Consider the following 19557-nt stretch of genomic DNA (forward strand, 5'->3'; position numbering starts at 1 on the left):
GCGCGAACTTGACATGATTATTACTCTCAGAAATCATGCACCGCGGTCATACATGACATGATTACCTATGACATTGAGCGTCATTGACATGATTATTGTATAATCTGCAGAGATGACGTCACAAGCGCTGGTTTCGAAATTCACTGTACTCTTTCGGCCAATCAGAAAAGAGATAACGATTTCGATGTATAATAATACGCCTTATTAGCCTTGATATATTTACCGTTCACTTGTTTTGATAAAACTACTGACTGTGACTCTAAAATAGAGCCACAATATTGTAATAATCTTTTTGGCATTGTAATAAACTAAAAATTAGGTTGCAACACTGTCAACAGTCCGCAGACTCGTCTTGTTACACATGATATGACCCTAAATAAAAAATAAACGCAAAGAGAAAGGAATTTTTTACCCGTTCAATCAGGTCTTTGTACAGACTGAGGGAAATATCAGCTTGCAGAGACAGCGGCAGACCTTCAAACAGCGAACTGGCGTCGACTCCTTTGTTTCGTAGCCAAAGATATTCATAATAGCTGTAAAAGAAACCGCAAGAGTTGACATTTAAGGGGACAAAACATATCTCAAAAAGATATTGCAGTTGCATAAGCAACTGACAGAACGACCGTGATTAGGTAAACAGACAAACTGATTGGGTACACGGGGATGCTCTTGTTATCCCGATAGATGGCACCAAGAGCTATTTAATCTTTGAAAACACCTTAGGCCGATCCATCTGATCGATTATCTCGGTCGGCTTGCTGACTGGGGTATGCTAAAACTCGCAATGGGTTTCTATCGACTGATAGAAACCTCAGCCGAGCTCACCGTTTAACAGTTAATTAATGTCATTGTGTGAGTCTAATTGTGGGGAGGACTCTGGCGGACCGAGCGATCCAAATCCCGGTCCAATTCCATCGGATTTGATTGTAATTCCCAATCCCTATTTTACTGCTTCAGGCTCGTCTAATAAACTCATGGTCAAATTTTACAAACGTTTTTACAGACATACCTTACAATGCGGGCTGTGAGTTTGTCAGATATTTCTTGTTCCTAAAAATAACAAAAGCAAAGCTATATTATAAAGCACTAGTTAAACTAAAACAGAAACTAAATGGCGTCTAAAGGAGAGAAATATATCTTCTCTGGTCACCTCTTGTAGTTCAGAAGATCCTATGGAACTGTTCTGATCAATTCCTCGCTATCTTATGTCAAGATAATAATTTGAGCTCCCTTCTGCAAACGTTTTAGCAACTGATTTCGGCAACTCATTTAGTTGCATGTTACACTAAAGAGTATGACAGCAACTTTACTATCTCATGTTTCATTGCCCCTTACCTTCAGGAAAGTCTTGATAGCGTTAAGTCTTTCTTGGTAACGAGCCCGCTGTGCGTCAGCGTTAGCCAGACCGGCAGCAACACTGGCAATGATGAAACCGTAGAAAACGATACCAATGATCATACAAATCAACGCGAATGTCATCTGTCAATCAATCAATCAATCAATCAATCAATCAATTAATCGAGCAAGCAAGAAAGCAGTCAATTAACAGTCAATTAACAGATCCATCAATTAATGAGTCATTTAGCCAGTCAATCAACTCGCTCGATAGCAAGCCAAAAAGTTATCCAGTGAGAAAAAAACAAAAAAAATACCTTTCGAGTGATTACTATTTTGTGTTTGTACTTGTAAACTGCTTCCTTGTGTGCAGATATGTTTCACGAAGTAACTTAATTCGATTAATTCAACATATATAGCTCTGTTTGTCTCTTTTTGTTTTCAACGGTTTATGGTACCTGATAATAATAATAATAATAATAATAATAATAATAACAATAATAACCATGACGATGACGATGATAATGATGACGATGATGATGATAATAATGATGATGTGAAGTTTATATGAAATAATTCATATTTGAACTGCGGTTGTAGATGAATGTGAAGAATGATCATCGCAGAAAATCCCGTTGAAGCCCTGACATTTTTTTCATGCTTCTTCTTTCCAATGACTTAAATTGGAAAATTTACTGCGATGATCATTCTTCACATTTAATAATAATAATAATAATAATAATAATAATAATAATAATAATAATAATAATAATAATAATAATAAAACAACTGTCCCAGTGATCATTGGAGCTTTCGGGCTTGTCAAGGAGGGAACAGAAAACTACATCGGTAAGATTCCAGGTAATATTAGAATAACAGAGCTACAGAAGACCGTCCTCCTTGGAACTGCTCAAATACTTAGGAGGACTCTATCCATCAAGTAATCCAGCAGACTTATGAATGCCCTAGGCTCACGGATTGAACTCGGCACCATACGTTAAAAGCGGCAAGACTTTAAGGACTTATAATAATAATAATAATAATAATAATAATAATAATAATAATAATAAAAAGGATAAAGTTTCTAATATATAGATTTAGGCCAGCCTAAAAGCGTAGTTCCTGGGCCGGGTTGTTCAGAGCCCGACTAAGCTAACCCAGGAAAAGGTAGAATTAATTTTGATTTGAGTTTAGTAACTTTGCGGTGAGGTTTTCTGTATATTGTTTGGCCTTCTGTTTTGAGTTTTAATAATCACCATATACACGAAACAAAGCAGCAAAAAATATTTGTACAGAAGAAAAAGTTATAATTCGGTTAATCCTGGGTTAACGTTAACTGGCTTCCGAACAATCCTGGCCTGTTTTCAACAAGTTAACGTGACATGAGCCCGCGATCCAAACCAAAAACAGCACTTGGTCAGCGGTGAGCTTCAAAAAAACACGCGACCTCGATGAGCTATAAACTTGAGCCCGCGTGATACTGGTCAGCGGATACCTTGTTTTGACAGGTGTCAATTGATCATAACATAGATGTCCAATATCAAAGAAGTGCACGGTAAACCAAAGCTGCATGTCTCAGTCAACCTATTATTTGGAGTATGGCCGCCATCTTGCGCGACTCCGTCGTCGTCGCCGTCGTGCGTACGCGCCCACGAGCAATACCGCTAGCCATGATAACCATGAGAAAATCAACTCATGGGTTTCTTTTTCTTTCCTATATGAGTATGAGGCTCCGCTTGGCGGCCCTTCGGGCCGCCGGAGCTCCGCTAAAAAGGATAAAGTTTCTAATTTCTGGCTCAAACATCTTGTCAGCTTACATGAAGACCTAGCAAAAGCTTACACAAAGGTTATTGAACAGCCCGAAGAAACACCAGAATGGCTTACTGAAGGTATTACATATCTACTACCAAAAACAGAAGAAACAAAAAACCCAAAGAACTATAGACCGATTACTTCTCTTCCCACGATGTATAAGATTCTGACATCCATCATAGCAGAACGAACAGACACTTTCTTGAATGAACACCAGCTCCTACCATCAGAGCAGAAAGGCTGTAAGAGAGGGAGCTACGGATGCAAAGACCAACTCCTGATAAACAAGATTATTCTGGAGGACTGTAAGACCAAGAAAAAGAACCTATCCACAGCCTGGATAGACTATAAGAAAGCATTTGATAGTGTACCTCACACGTGGATAATAAAGTGCGTGGAAATCTATAAGATCTGCCCTGTGACTGTCAACTTTATCGCAGAAAGCATGAAATGTTGGAAGACAACTTAACACCTCAACCACGCTGAAGGGTCAATGACATCACCGAAAAACTATCCAAATATAAGGACTTGGAAATCGAAACAAGCCGAATGTGGGGCATGAGAACGGAAACGATACCAGTTATCATTGGAGCACTTGGAGCTATCAAAAAGGGACTAGAAACTTATCTTGGAAGAATTCCCTGCCAATTAAGCATCAGTGAACTACAAAAGATAACCTTGCTAGGTACAGCACACATTTTGAGGACGGTGCTATCAAGCTAAAAACTGGCTATCCCCTAGTGCCCCAGGACCATTGTTTGGTCTCGGCCCTAAGGTCGCTAAGCAAACATTACGTGAGGACGATAATAATAATAATAATAATAATAATAATAATAATAATAATAATAATAATAATACTTTATTCATATAGTGCTATTCCTATCGCTATCCAATAGCGCTTTACAATGATTTTAAAACATGAGTTAAAAAAATAACTAATAAAATAACTAAGCTGTAAAAAACAAGATAAAAACTAGGAATAATAAAACCTTATAACGACGTTTCAACTGACATTTCGTACGTGTGTTATATGCCGCGTGTTTTACTTTAATTTTACTGAGAGCACACAGCAAGCTGTTTAACTATGGTGACTGATATTTGCTAAGCAATACATTCAAATTGGTAATACCAACTCGGTAAAGCTGGTGCGTAGATTTCTCTGTAATTTTCAAAGTGGCTATAATCTAGATCGTGGGATCACTGTGGTACTTACCTCGGTCGTAGTGTGTGCATGAATGTCCCCGTATCCAACCGAGGCTGAGGTAGCCGCTGCCCAGTAAAGACTAGTAATGTACTGAAAACCAACTGTTGAATTTCCTGTCGACAAAGAACGACATTAAATTCTGTAGGATTTATTTCGTTAGGAATGTAACAACTCAAAGGGAAATTAATCTTAACCGGAAATACGACCTACCAGGCCCTTTTTCGGGTTGCTATTCACCTTCGCTTTCTGCCAGTTAGGGAGATAAACAGAGGGACAGATAGACAAACAGACAGGAAAACAGGCAGACAGGCAGACAGGCAAACAGGCAGACAGACAGGCTGGAAGGTAAAAGACAGAAAGACAGGCAAACAGGCAGACAGGTGGACAAAAAGGCAGATAGGTAGACAGAAAGACAGACAAACATACAGGCAAACAGGAAGACAAGTAAACAGACAGACAAACTGACAGATCAGACAGACAGATAAACAGGCTGATGGACAGACAAACAGACAGCCAGATAGACAAAAAGGCCGATAGATAGACGGGCAGACAGACAGACAGACACAGAAAGACAGTCAGACAGAGAGACGGGATAACAGGCTGGCGAACAGACAGACAGACAGACATTTACTGGCAGACAGAGAGACAAAGAGACAGACAGACTGACAGACGGGAAAATAGATAGACAGCTGAACGACCGACGGGCAACAGAAGGGAGAACAGACGGACATGAAGAAAACCAGAAAAGACATAAAGAAAGTAAATAACGAAAGAAAAGAATAAAGAAAACCTAGGTGCTCAGTTGTGTTTTATTGCAGGTTCAAATTACCTAAGCCGCGTTCTTCCCTCTCGACCCAAGAATCCACTGAGCAGAGGTGATCGCCATTTTCAAGTCCTTTACAAGCGAGTAGAAACCAGCCACATGCTATACAATGGGTAAAGGTTGCCATGTACAGAGCAAACTTAAGCTGCCTATGGAATATTAAAAAGATACAAATATTAATTGTCAGCATATCGTAAAGAGAGTTTTGCGATGTGTTCGTGTTCTTGTAAGGTCGCCCTCAAAAAATAACAACAAACCCGAATGAATTCACAACAAAGTCAAATTACTGACCGAGCTGTTTCTCGTTTCGTTTGTTTTTATTCTTTTTTTTTTCTTATTGTTGTTTTCCATTTGGGTTTCATAATAATTCGGTATTGAATGCTAGTGGAATCGACCAAAAAATTCAACAATCCTATTTCTACCTACCCCAACAGGTTTGTATTTTTTCCCATTGAATCCGTCATAAAACGAAAGAACTGTTGCTGAAAAAAGACACAAGGAAATACATAATTTGAAGGAAGCCAGTGGCTGGATACCTCACTAAAAGATATTAAAAATAGAGCAGTGTCGTGACGATATTTTTTTGCGGCAGGTTACATGGTATAGGCAAAGTTTGCGTCAGGCGACTTGGACCATACAGTTGCAAGCTGAGTTTATCGTGGTTGCCGTATCATCAAGCGACTAGAAGTATGGGATGGGATGCTTATCCATCGCAGGGTTACGTCTGGTACTAAATTTGCAAGTATCCATTTATATACCAGGTTGGAGAGAGGCACTATGAGAGTAAATTGTCTTGCAAAAGAACACAACCCAGGCCAGGGGCCCGTTTCTCGAAGCTCCCGAGCTGTTTTCTCACCCGGAAAGCCATAGAAAAATCTTAAACCTTATGATTAATATTACAGAGCTGTTTTATTCACATATTCTTAATATGAACAGGGGTTACCTTCATACAAGAAATTTCAGGTGTATACACTTGATCTCCGTTTTTAGATACAGATGAACTAAGAATGGCTTTACGGGCCCGAAACGTTTCCGGAGCTTTCGAGAAACGGGCCCCTGAATTTCAAAAACCAACTGAATTTCAGGCTTAAGGTGGCTTACTACAGTTTTGATGGATTATAACAGCCCATCTTCTAACTCTTTTGAATTATGTTCCAAGATGTTTTTCCTTTAATTTCTCCATTTACTGTTTCCTTAAGTCTTTTGCCATTCTATGTGAAACTTGAACAATTAAACGTCAACAAATGGCCAAAATGAACGACCGAGAACCTAAAGAGAGACTGGGCACTAGTAGATTAAATCACGTTTTTCTCAAAATCTACCCATATGACCCCACCTCAAAATTTTAGGAATAAGAAATTGGCTCTGAATTAACATTCACGCAAAGTAAAACAAAAATCTGTGAGACAGATTTTTCGCAAACTAAGAAAATGTGAAATCAAAAATAGCTCAAAATCTGTCTTACAGGCTTAAAATTTTGGCTCCAAACGTGATTCAACCCTACAAATCAACTGTGAAGATTTCATCATGGGTTGTACGGCTTTTACAGCCTTGGATGAGAATTGAATTGCGCATGCCCTTTACTTAAGCGCGCGCTCATTTTACGCCATGTATGGCGTGGGAGAAAGAAACAAAAACTTAGAGCTCTTTTACCGGTTGTTCATCGACCTTGTTTGTTATTTTTTATTGGCCCTAGGCTTAAACACATGTTTGAACGCAGTTTGAAACTATTTGTACGTTTACCGAAGTGATTTAATGCCTTTGAAGTGCTGAAGTGGTTTTCGTTTCTTCTTAAGGTTACTTGCGTCATTTTTTCAAGCACGATTGATACTGACGTCTGGCAGGCAATCGTTGCGGCGCTATTGAGTCTCAGAAAAACTGTAGTGGGTCACCTTAAGTTTTGTTAAATATCTATCTTACTACTCTGATGATTACAGAACAGAAAGCATCCGCGCTCTAGTATATGTACCTGCGCCATTTTACTTTTTTCATTTTGACGGTAATCAAACTTACCATTTTGTACATATATAAACATCTGTTAAGGCGAGCCAACGATAGAATGCGAAGAACGCCTACGACCCAAAAGAAATATAGTGACGATTAAGAGTAACGGAACATTGGCGTCATTGTTGTATAAGATATATATCACTGAAGAAAGTGGGACTTATGGAGGAAAAAATATTGAGCTTACCGAGGCTGTCAGGCCAAATGGCTAAAACAATGATGTCTGTAGGAAACGAGCAGAAGAGGTCCAAAAGAAAATTCGTCCTACAAAGAAAAGACATTGTTGTGTCAACTATTTATTTATTAGTTCGTTTTCTCCTGAGTCAGCAGCGATTGCCTCGTTTTCAGTCGTTTCTCGTTTATATCTCTGTTTAGAGGGCGCGTGCTATGCTGGACTTGTCTCTGGCGAAATAACAGACGCCTGGGAATGAGTCAACAACAGCGAGACATCTTCTTTCCCACTCTTCTTTCCCACGCTCATTTACCCCTCCCCCCTGTGTGAGAAAAACGTGGGATTCCCTGTCCGTGACGTCACACTACATGGATCTGTGCAGCGCCGTCTGATTGGTTGTTACTTTCACGCGAAAATTCAAAATTGCGTAAAACTCAACTACAAACGCCACAAAGACCTCTGTGGGGTTGCTTCATCATTATGGAATGTTTTGTCCCACTCTCAGACGCTTATCTCACCTATGGTATGAAAGACATTTGTTCGCTAAAGCTCAATTTCATTTTGAGTTTTGTCAATCCAGTCCGACTGCGTGGCACCTAGTTTCGCGCATTTTAAGTCATGTAGCGACCAATAAACAAACAAACATCAAGTACATAATTACCGGAGATAATTCCTTGCCGTGAAGAGTGGATGTGTGACAAGGACATTGTTTTCGTTGTAAAACGCGAGGTGAAACTTGATGTACCTGAGATGAAACAAAATAGAATAAAAAGTAATTACTTTATAACATGGTGGTCATGGTAGACTGCACGATAGTGCATATTTAATGGATTTGCAATCTGTTTTTCTCTTGTTCTCGATTATTTCCGTACAGGGTACGAATTTGTATTAACGGCAGAAATTCTCGAGCGCTCGTTGGCTAATTTTCATTGCCAATAAGCGGACAGACAAATTAATTTCTAATTTGTGCGATAATTTATTGCAAAAACCAAATTGACTTCAGTTTTTTATGGATCTGTCCTGTTACTGACAATGCATTTCGTCATAACATTGACAAAGTAGTCTTCGTATCCACTCGGCCATCGCCTCGTGGATTCACAGCTACTTTGCAATGTTATGACGAAATTCATGATCAATAACAAGACAGACGCATGAAAACCTGAAGTCAATTTTTTAACTAAATGATACGTCCAATACAGAATCCCTTCTCTGAGCCGAGACCATCAAGGGACACTAATAAATACGACGACTAAAAACAAAGATTGCAGTTGTTTTACTGTAGATGGGAGATGATCTAAAACCCCGTTCAGACCGTCCCGCGAAGCCAATTGCAATTAGGTTCGACAGTAGCACGGCGGAAACAAGACTCCGATTTACACTTTTTTCCAGAGTCGTGCCAAATTCAGGATTTACTGAAGCCACGTAGTAATTTTCCTCGTAACTTCTCCCTGGAACGCAATCACGCCAAAATACATTGATATTAATTTAGGAATTTTGTTTGGCGCGGCAGAAGCACGGCGTTTGAACCGCTGCCGTGCTAGAGTTGTGTAGCACGGCAGAGCTTGTGGAACTTAATTTCTTGCCGAAGTTAATTCAAAAGTTTGATCCAGACGCCGTGCTTCTGCCGTGCTTTTGTTGAACTTAATTGCTGAATTTATTTCAGAGCAACAGAGGCACGACGTCTGAAGGCACTGATTACAAAGTCAGAAAAGACCAGTTAAAGAAGACAAAACGTTGATTAAAGCTGACTCTGCCTCAACGATGCAAAGAAATAAAGAGCACTCGTCAGAAATCTGAGCATGTTCAACACTTACATGTCCACCAAGCACAGGAAGTCAAAACAATAATTTACGATCCATAGACTGGTAGCGGTGTGCAAAAAAGCTGTCTGTAGGGTGAGTGTGAAGGGAAACATCCCGGCTATAACAAGCGAGACACCATGCCATACCACGAAAGCCGAACTATCAGGCAAGACTGTGCGCCTGTAAATAAAGAGATAATTACCAATTACCTTGTGAGGTTCAAAAACAAAAGCATTACATATTTCTAATAACACCTAACATTACTAACAACAAAGCTTGTACGTCCTGTCATTATAATGAAATGAAATAAAAATAAGACTGAATACAATAAATTGATTTTGTGGCATGCATTTTACAAACGGCTTCTATCTAGTCTGAAAGTTACGTTCTGTGTTGGTAAGGTAAGGTAAATTTATTTTGAATATATTTTAAATATAGTTTCTGTGTTGTTTCTCATAGCTATATATTTCTCAGTTCTAAATTTCACTTTGACAACAATCACGGAAAGAAATTAGATTAGGAGTTACACCACGTTTCCTACTTATCGAAATATGCAGTTTAACAAGAGTAATAAAGTAATTCAGTAATTACTAAATAACGGTTGTAAAATCAGAAACATTCTTCCTTCAAGACTATTTCTTTTAAGTTTTATTTTTTGACAGCTAATATTTCCAGAATCTTTCTGATTTTGATCGGGAATCCCTCTGGTTGGAAGTGCTCAAGTGAGAATCCACTGCGCATGTGAGCTAAAAGAAAGCCCTATTGAGGCCGTACGTTATGGAAGCTGTCAATTATCAATCAATCAACACTTTATCTAAACAAGTTGCGCCTATAAAATACGAACCTGAAGGCAACTAAAAAAAGAAGTCCTGCACTTTAAAGTATAACTTAATGTACATCGTATGTGATGATTTTATACAAGAGTTAAATAACCTAAAAGTCGATATTAATTCTTCTTATTTGTATTAATATCTAGTTATAAGAACTACGGTGAAACGATAATTTCAATGTTTCTTGGGCAATTATGATGGGTTTACAACAGTATCAAGAATTGCGTTCTTGATTGATGCAAGGACAAATGTGTGTAATTAACATTTCTGTTAAATCGTCTACTCATCAAGAATTGTATTCAACCTATCCTGTCAGACACACACTCGCATAGCAAGCAGACGATCACCCGGACGGCCCTTACTTCTCCCACGGTGGGTCATTTATTGAGTACTTATACCTTACTGCGCCAATATAATGCTATACCTGTTTTTCAACTTGTGAGTTCCTACCTCATTAGTAGCCAGGACAGCACACGTAGTACAGGATGGAGATAACTGTATGGTTCGTTTATGTCTTCTTTTGAATCCTTTACAATTGCAACCGACATCAGACCTGCCTGCATATAGCTGAATGTGCAAAGATGAAAAGAAGCTGAAGAAGAACGTTTATGTTTTATGTATATATCTACTAAACCCTCTATTCGTTTAGTGAACACGTTGAAAGAACAACGCCAGCGTGACGATATGCTATTCTAAAAAAAAAAACAAAACAAAAGAAAAACCAAAATGGAGTTGAAGCAAAATCAAGTTTGCTTACAATTTCCAGGTATTTGATAGGTCGACCCAAAAGGCTCTCTCAATTAGGGAATATTTTAGCGGGAAAATGGCCAAAGCTTGTTTCAATCCTTTCAAATTACTGGTGATGAAACAAATCGCGAACACTCAGGCAAAGAGTTTGTCAAACGAAAATCGCTTTATCCACACAGCCATTTTAATATTGAACACGTATAATAAATCACGTGTTTAATCAAAACGCGCCCATACCTTTTTTTATCTTTTCGCATCCAAACCAGAGGATCAATTTCAGAAGCTCTCCTTAGTTAAGTTGCGTCCTAAGAATCGTTACTTAACAATAGCTTTTGTATTCGAACGATATGCTCACAAGATACCCTTAAAAGGCCTTTGTGAATCTGGCCCCAGGGTTTTGATAGTTAATAACGGCACGTGAAGAGATTTTATCCTTGATCGTAGGTTTGGTGACTACACAACCGAGAATAATCTTGCACTAGTGTGAAGTGAAAGATTTTTTGCTCTTCCTGATGGTAACTTAAGCTGGCTTACGTGTGATTAGAGAGCAATCTGTTCCTGTACCTCATCTGTGGGTATACGCGCCCATTCTTTGTCTTCTTGGATGTCTGAGTTTTGGTTTTGGATGCTCTTGAAGAAGCTGATCCTTGAGCGCATTTAATGGAAAGTCTTCTTACAGCAGCCTTTGTTGACTCGAAAGCTGCTTTCCTGACGTCCTTGAGATGTTCATTATTAACTCCCGCATCATAAATTTGCCTGGAAAGCCAAGATAACGAGCCCATGAAGATGGAAAGCCGGTTAATGCTGATACCTTTCAAAGACTGCTTGATAAAACTTGATAAAACGTTTTTCGGGCAATTGAGCTAGTAACGAGTTGTGTTATGTCTGGTTGTGATGACAGTTATAAATGGTATCCTAAAAATTTCCGCTTAAGTTTAGAAAGAATATTCCCGCTACCATTTTTGTTGATATTAGAAAAATATCTAAGACAATGAGATGACAACATTTCCTACAATACATAATAATAATAATAATAATAATAATAATAATAATGATAATAATAATAATAATAATAATAATAATAATAATAACAATAACAATAATATAAACATATTTAACTACGGTAAGCCCGTCAGCAAATGCTGTTATCAAAGGGTGCCCTGGGTAACTAAAAATTGAAATGAAATTGCAATAAAAATTCTAGAAAGATTACCACATATGTAGTAAGAGATAAAAACTATATACATTTTTAATATGTCGGTAAATTATAAAAAACTTGCGATCCGGAATAGTAGCTGCCTTTCTTTCTTCACCTTATCTGTTGTATATATGACTAACCGTTGTATTATTATGACCCATGAACCGGACAAACTGTTATAACACTTCTCACTTTCGTACCGAACTTATAATTGTTTTTGCCAAATTTAACCCTATGAATTGAACTGTAGTTGGAAGCCCTAAAAAAAAATTCATTCTACCGATTAAAGCAAATGGAAAACGACAGATTAACAAACCTGGCCACAACCGGAAAATTCGCCAGCACCTCGTCCAGTGCAGGCTTGGTCAACATGCGAATTTCACAGTATGTTTTGGCTTTCACTGTAGCTAAGCGGTTTTCACCGAAGATGAGTCCGATCTAGTTATATAAACAAAACAAAAATCAGCGCGGATTTTGGTAAAGAGTATCTTTACAACCTATTTGCCTAGTGACTATCATATATTTAAGACCTGACTGGCGCTATTCCGACTAAAACCCTAGAAGAAAATTTAAGTTTATGTGTTAGCTCCCAATATGAGCTCTTGAGTTCTACGACCAAACATATATGTAAATGTAAAAAAATTAAATAAAGAAAACAAGGCAGCTGAGGGCAACTACGGGAAGTTACAGTTGTAGGCATAATAAAGTAAACAACAAAATTCGATCGCTTAAGTTTGACTGATATCGGAGTTTATTGTAATTTGATTCTCTAGATTTTCAGCTCTCTGCAGTGTTTATAGTTTTTTACGATCAATTATTGTACCTTTTTAGTTTTAATTTTTAGAATACACTAGGGCCCTCGATTACCTGTAAACTAGCTGATTAGCTAAGCGTAACTTTAAACCCCACGTTAAATATAGTATCGTATCGCATGGCATGGCATGGCATGGCATGGCATCGTATCGTATCGTATCGTATCGTATCGTATTGTATCGTATCGTATCGTATCGTATCGTATAAAGGTAACAAGGCGATAAAACCATTGTTCACCTCGCCAAAGTAAGCCCCAGGGCCTAAGGTGGCCACCACAGTGATGTCATCATCTCCAATGACCTCAACCAGGCCCCTCCTGACACAGTACATCTCCCGACCCATGTCTCCGGCGTAAACAATGTAGTCACCTGGAAACAAGACGGTTTGAAATCAGTGTTTGAAATACAGGCGTATCTCTGGTAAAGCGATATACTGACCTGGGGAGAAAAGATATGAAGTGGTTTTCAGGGACAACTGACGTAGAAAACCGGCATCTGTCTCCATAAAGATAGGCACCTAAACATAGTTAAGGTAAATATTTGTTAATTCTCTGATTTTGCAGCCAACCACGAAATGAAATCAAAAAGTTTAATAATAAAGGGTTCATCCTTTTTAACCCAAATAAAATTCAATAAATTTATTTTAAAAGGAGAGTCGATTTAAATCAAAACTCAAATTTTAAATGTGGGTACATGACCTAGCCCGAGTTTTCTATGAGTGTATTTAACAAAATGACGTCACTTTTTTATGCGTCTTTCCTGTTATTGATGATGAATTGCGTCATAAGTTTCGCAGTAAACTTTGACAATGTTATGACGAAATTTATCATCAATAAGAGGACAGACGCATAAAAAACTGACGTCAGTTTGTTTTTTTACGATAACAAGACCCCAAAATGGTCAAATGCCAGGAATAAATGAGGAGAAAAGACGCCGCAAACTTGCCGTAAACAAAGATAAGTGAATTTTACTCAAAATGACGCGAAAATTGTCAATATCTTTTCTCGCTTTTTGATTGGCTACTTAAAAAAGTCCACAAAATGTCATTGGTTAAAATGTTGACAGTTTGACAACTGAAAGTTGAACTTGAAAGCTTGCATAAATTAAAATTTTATCTGTCTGTACTCTTATTGATGATAAAAATGAGCCAATCAGCGAGCGAGAAATTAGACAGTTATTGTAAAAAGTCAATTCGCTGCTACGTGACTATTCGCTCATAGAAAACTCGGGCTCGTAGTCTAATTGTTTAATGGAATAAGAAAATTTTTATTTCTCTGTTTTCTCCTTAGTTTTAGTTCCTACTGAGAAGATATATCAAGCACTCAAAACAGCGTTTGACCACATTTCCTCAAATACGCTGAGCATCATATTTTCAACTCTCTTCTCGGTGTTTAAAAACGCGGTCAAACACAGTATTTCGTGTCTAATCAAGAGATCATGACATGGTCTGATATATCATACCATGATTACCTTTTCCAAGAAGTCTTTTGTTTCTTCATAAGTGACGTCTTGTTGAAGTGACAGCGGCATATCCTCGATCAGTGTCTTACCTCCAGGGATGGCTTCTCCTCTAAAAGCACCGGAATGTGTTACACAAGGAATAACCAAATCAAGTAGTACCAACCAATTAATTAATCATGATATTAGCCTATAGAGCGGTTTTCAATTGAGTGTCGAAAGTAATCGGGCAATATATGCCTTGGTTTTGGTTTTGGTTTTAGTACGGTTTGAGATTGACTGAGTAGTCTAATTTGTAAGTTATTGGTTTGGTTTTGGTTTCACGACACTCAGTTGAAAAGCGCTCCAACAATATGACCAAATAAGCAATTTACGTCCTTAGAGCCGACAAGAATGACGTATCAGTCTGTTTCAAGATTCCAGTCATCACATCTAATTAACAAATTGACGTCAGTTTTTTATGCATCTTTCCTCTTATTGATGATAAATTGCGTCATAACATTGTCAAAATGGCTGTGGAACCACCAGCCGCAGGCGAGTGGTTCCGCAGTAAACTTTGACAATGTTATGGCGAAAATTTATCATCAATAAGAAGACAGACGCATAAAAAAGAGACGTCAATTTGTTTTTTAGAATAACAAGACCTCAAAATGGTCAAATGCTGGGAATAAATGCGGGGAAAAGACGCCGTAAACTTGCCGTAAACTTGCCGTAAACAAAGATATTAAAGTGAATTTTATTTAAAATGACGCGAACATTGTCAGTAGCTTTTCTCGCTTTTTGATTGGTACTTAAAAAAGTCTTTAAAATCTCATTGGTTAAAAAGCTGACAGTTTGACAGCTGAAAGTTGAACTTGAAATCTTGCATAAATTAAAATTTTATCCGTCTGTACACTTTATTGATGATGAAAATGAGCCAATCAGCGCGCGAGAAATTAGACCGTTTTTGTAAAATACCTGTTAACTCTCCACAAAATTGCCAGATAGTTCTCTGTGCGAGTCATTAACGCCCGGCTGAGGTTTTGCTCTACCATGAATTCTTGTACGGCTCTCATTTTCGCGAAAAATTCCACCCTAAAACAAGAAGATACCAGTCAAGAGAGAAAGGGTAACATAGATAATCCAGGTAGGTCAAGAAATTGTCAATCTAGCTCTGACACGTGCACAACCCAAGCCACTTACACCCATTTTCATCTTCCACGAAAACATCCAAACAATGAACGTGGTGATGTTATCCAAGGAAAAACTGAGTACCATGCCTAAAATTAGTGTGAGAGGGATTACCTTGAGAATAAGGTCAATATGGCGGACTAACTCTTCCACCATTTACCTTCACTTGTTATCACACCAATCCAAAACTAACCCAAATCAAGTGTCATGAAAGTCTTAGTATATACGCGGTCTATGGAACTTAACGGCCTATTGTATGATGCTATTCTGAGTAACAAAATGTTTTGAACAACAACTTTTAAAGAACGCTACTTTTCCTTTTTTTGCTGAAAGCGCATTCCGTTTAAGACCAGAGAAACCAGATCTTAACCTGACGACAAAAACTTAAGTACCATTTGCTGCTTTGATTCTGGAATTCGATGCGTACAATATAAACATTTAATTAATTTGCATACTTAGGTGCCGCTGAATTGGCAAGAGTAGCAGCAATAGTACTAAGGCAGTATCCATACAGCAAAAGACCGGTGAGCATGACCACTGTGGCAATCAGCTGACTCTCAGTATTGTGGGCATGGATGTCGCCATAACCCGTCGAGGACATCGTGGCTGCCGCCCAGTAGAGACTGGCGACATAATCGTCCAAACCAGCGACGGTCTGAGTTTCTCCAGTGTGTTGGGCCCAGCTTCCTGGGGTACAACTACAAGACAAATCCAGCGAAACAACTAAATCTTTAGTATTTAATTGGCAATCACGAACTTTGCAAACCGTTCTTTGTGAAACAAATTAATATTCTCCTATTTCCTATCTAGAATAAGATTAATTCTATGTATAACTAAAAGTTAAAATTCAGAAATTTAGATCAAATAGAAGCTTTTATTTCAATGACAAAAGCAAAGGCGAAACAAAGCTGGTCTACTCTGATTTATTTCCTCGTTTCACTTCTCCGCTGGCATCAATAATAGATGTCCGAAAGGATAAGAATGGCGAGATGCTGGCTAAGAAAACTGGGAATGTCTAAACCACACAGTGATGGGGACTTACGTTTCTCCAAAACAGGCGTCCACAAACCACACGCAAGCGCTAATGTGCGTGGTCAAGATAATGTAGATTGTGAACTTTACGGCTCGTACTTTACCAATGCTGTAGTTTAAGTTGCTCTCCAGATTGGTGAAAAAACGTGGAATCTAAGAAAAGTCACATTGGAATTAGCCTATGTTGTGTATCACACCGTGGTCTGCAGGGCAGTTTCTTGATCCAACTTGACCGATATAAGCTGGAAGCTTCCGGCGCAGAAAGAGAACTGCCTCGTTATCAGTCGAGGGTCTGGACAAACAGGGGCACTGTACTGGCATTCTAGTTATCACTGACTTAACTTTTCGGCATTATGTAGCTATCAGTTTAATACAAAACCGTGCCTTTTCTCCACTGAAACTTAAAACTTTAATAAATCCTTTCAGTTGAGCCCAGGCCCTCTTATATTCGGCCGGAAGTCAAGTTGATATTTCTAGAGAATTGACTGTAGATGTCTACTGGCTGGAAGCGCCTGTTAGCACCATGTTTGGATTAGTAATAACTTTTTTTTTATTGTAACAGTTTATTTGCACTCCCTACCTGCGACAGACATCGGATCATCTACAAACACAGTGAACCAAAAGGTCATGAACACACATTTCTGAACGTTTTGCAGGCATTTCTAAGATGGAAATGATTTCCAGACAACAAACACAATCTGATATAAGTATATATCGTATCTGCATGTTACAATGTACAGATACAATGTTTCTCTTAGTGGGTGGAAATTGTCGTAATTTTAGCTTCTGAAGTAGTTGCATCAACAAATCAAGAAAACGTTCAGCTTACCCTGACAGCTTTAAGAAGTCGATTTAGACGAAGAAACGCAAAAAGATGCCATCTTTCGTGGAAAACTGTCTCTGTAGTGGCTAAGATCTCAATCGGCAGGATGGCCAGCAAGTCGATCCAAAAAAGGAAACTCCATTTGTAAGATTTTCTAATGTCCTTCAGTTCTACAACAACGACAACAACAAGCTTTATTTGCAGTGTTGTAAGAGCTTTTGTAAGCTAAAATTAAAACTAAAACAGTAATGATTTTCGTGAACATATAATAAGGTGATATAGCAATCAAGGTGATATAACATTCAAGTTACATCGGTTTGATTTGAAAGTAGAATGTTGTGTAGATCAAAGTATAAGATGAAATGAACTTTTCTGATCAGTTTAATTATATTAATATAATGATTTGAAGTAGTGATAAGTTCGTCGATGGTTTGTAACGAAGGTAATTGCTTAAATATGTCGGAACGATATGTTCCATTTTTCTATAAAATTCAGCTCTTAGAATAGAGTATTTGGTAATTTATAAGAGAGTGAGATTCGTCTTCAATTTGATTAGATTCACAAATGGAGCAGTGCCTTGGAATTTGATCATATCTACCAGTTTCAATCCTTAGATTGTGATTGCTCGTCCTACATTTCACTACTGAGTTCGTTCTTTCGCTTAGCTTGCTTGTTAGGCCTAAATAAGTGTATAATCGTTCTTAAAAGTGTTGAAAAATTCTATAACTACTAGAGTTTTGCATGGTATGTTGCCAGTATAAAGTATACTTTTCAGTTGTATTAGGCTAACGTAATGTTTGATTTTAATGTTAGTGAAGTACGTAGGATCAAAACAAGGTGTATGGTGAAATTCAGACATACTTATTACAATAGAATAAGACACAAACATCAATGACGAAGCCATTGTCTTTCTTAGACAATATTCATATGCAAAATGCCTCCAGTCTTCATCAGTTGGCAGAACTAGAATAGACCCAGGGAGGGGAACTCCCAGATGAAAATGTCGGAGGTGCTTGTTGGAAAATTTGAATGAAACTCCCCCAAAAGATACCACTTAAAACGGAAAAGGCTCGATTACTAGCCACTGTTATACTACACCTGACTCGAGAGACCGGTGGAAATTGAGTCTAAAAACGGAAATAAGGACATTAATTAATCATTATAATTAATAGGCCCTTGCAGCTGGGGGTCACGTCACCAAATTTTTCCTAGAAAATTTTTATATTATGGGCTATAACTTAAAGAATGTCAGAAATGGAAAGAGCGCATCGAAAATACCAAAATGGCCAAGTTTGAGGCCCCTGGCTTTAAAGAGTAAGTTTATACGACAGTTTGAATTTTCGGAAAATTTAGAGGATTTGTGTGCAAAATGTTGCTGGAGTGCAAGGTCTTGCTCTCCAGCAACTTCTTCCCTACAAGTCTTCTTATTCTTTTAAAAATTCAGACCGTCATAAAGTCTCCTTCTTTAATGATGGAGGCCTCAAACTTGCATGCCCATTTTGATATTTTCGACATGCTTTTTCCATTTCTGGCATTCGTTAAGTTATAGCCCATAGTTTTATGAAAAATAGGTCACGTGATGTCTTAGCTGCAAAGGGCCTATTCTTCGAGTGCACCTTAAAAGATACCTTGACAGCTAAAAATAGACGGGTCATCGATGGCGCAGTATATTGTTACTGTTGTTATTACATGGCTGAGAAAATAACTGCACTTTTTTTTAGCTTTGTTGGGATTCTAAACAGGGTCATGTTCATTTTGAACTAGACGCTCTAAGCGTCACCGCGAGTAAGCGTACCGAACACAATAAAAACTTTACATTGTGTCTAGATACCCGGAGGTCTGAAATTATTATAGAATTTCCACGAAATAACTCATTACTTAGAATTGAAGATCTTTGTTTAGAAATGTCAAGCGATTTCATGTATTATTTTTGTAGTTGAGGAAATATTCGAGCTTGTGCTGACCATAAAATCTCGATGTTTTGACATTTTGTCCACAATGAAAATACTATTTTTTCAGAAATGCCAAGCGACTCTAAATAATGTTTTGGTTTTGTAGTGGACGAATTCTCCCAGCCATACTACAAGAATCTTGACGCACGGGCAAGATTGTTCAAAATACTAGCTATCCGGCGGTCAAAAACTCATAGATGATCAATTTCCACAAAGTTTATCGTTATTATTTGAAACCTTTCGATTGTATTTGAGTATTTTGATCTTTGGTCGTAAACACCACGCGATCATGTTATTCAATGATTAGAGTTTGCAAGTTGTCCGATGAACTTTGTATGACTCACAGGCACGGTTTTTCAAAACAACTTTATATACCCGGCAGT

General features: G+C 38.1%; 1 protein-coding gene across 1 annotated transcript in view; it reads right to left on the reverse strand.

The window, feature by feature from the left end:
• The window catches only part of LOC149098040 (uncharacterized), a 63139-nt gene that overhangs the window by 21214 nt on the left and 22368 nt on the right, over window positions 1-19557 (reverse strand). The window contains exons 13-32 of the mRNA XM_089277543.1: window positions 17229-17392; window positions 16410-16552; window positions 15823-16065; window positions 15155-15271; window positions 14210-14309; window positions 13178-13256; window positions 12978-13108; window positions 12244-12365; window positions 11294-11485; window positions 10433-10549; window positions 9165-9332; window positions 8012-8095; window positions 7366-7442; window positions 7188-7246; window positions 5601-5656; window positions 5181-5323; window positions 4361-4464; window positions 1336-1479; window positions 1010-1050; window positions 413-533 (exon numbers count right to left, since the gene is read on the reverse strand). Coding sequence (XP_089133669.1) covers window positions 413-533; window positions 1010-1050; window positions 1336-1479; window positions 4361-4464; window positions 5181-5323; window positions 5601-5656; window positions 7188-7246; window positions 7366-7442; window positions 8012-8095; window positions 9165-9332; window positions 10433-10549; window positions 11294-11485; window positions 12244-12365; window positions 12978-13108; window positions 13178-13256; window positions 14210-14309; window positions 15155-15271; window positions 15823-16065; window positions 16410-16552; window positions 17229-17392 — 2405 coding nt within the window. The remainder of the gene's footprint in view (window positions 1-412; window positions 534-1009; window positions 1051-1335; window positions 1480-4360; window positions 4465-5180; window positions 5324-5600; window positions 5657-7187; window positions 7247-7365; window positions 7443-8011; window positions 8096-9164; window positions 9333-10432; window positions 10550-11293; window positions 11486-12243; window positions 12366-12977; window positions 13109-13177; window positions 13257-14209; window positions 14310-15154; window positions 15272-15822; window positions 16066-16409; window positions 16553-17228; window positions 17393-19557) is intronic.

The sequence above is a fragment of the Orbicella faveolata genome, unplaced genomic scaffold (assembly GCF_042242905.1).
Source record: "Orbicella faveolata isolate gen_17 unplaced genomic scaffold, um_ofav_v1 contig_46, whole genome shotgun sequence".
Classification (NCBI taxonomy): domain Eukaryota; kingdom Metazoa; phylum Cnidaria; class Anthozoa; order Scleractinia; family Merulinidae; genus Orbicella; species Orbicella faveolata.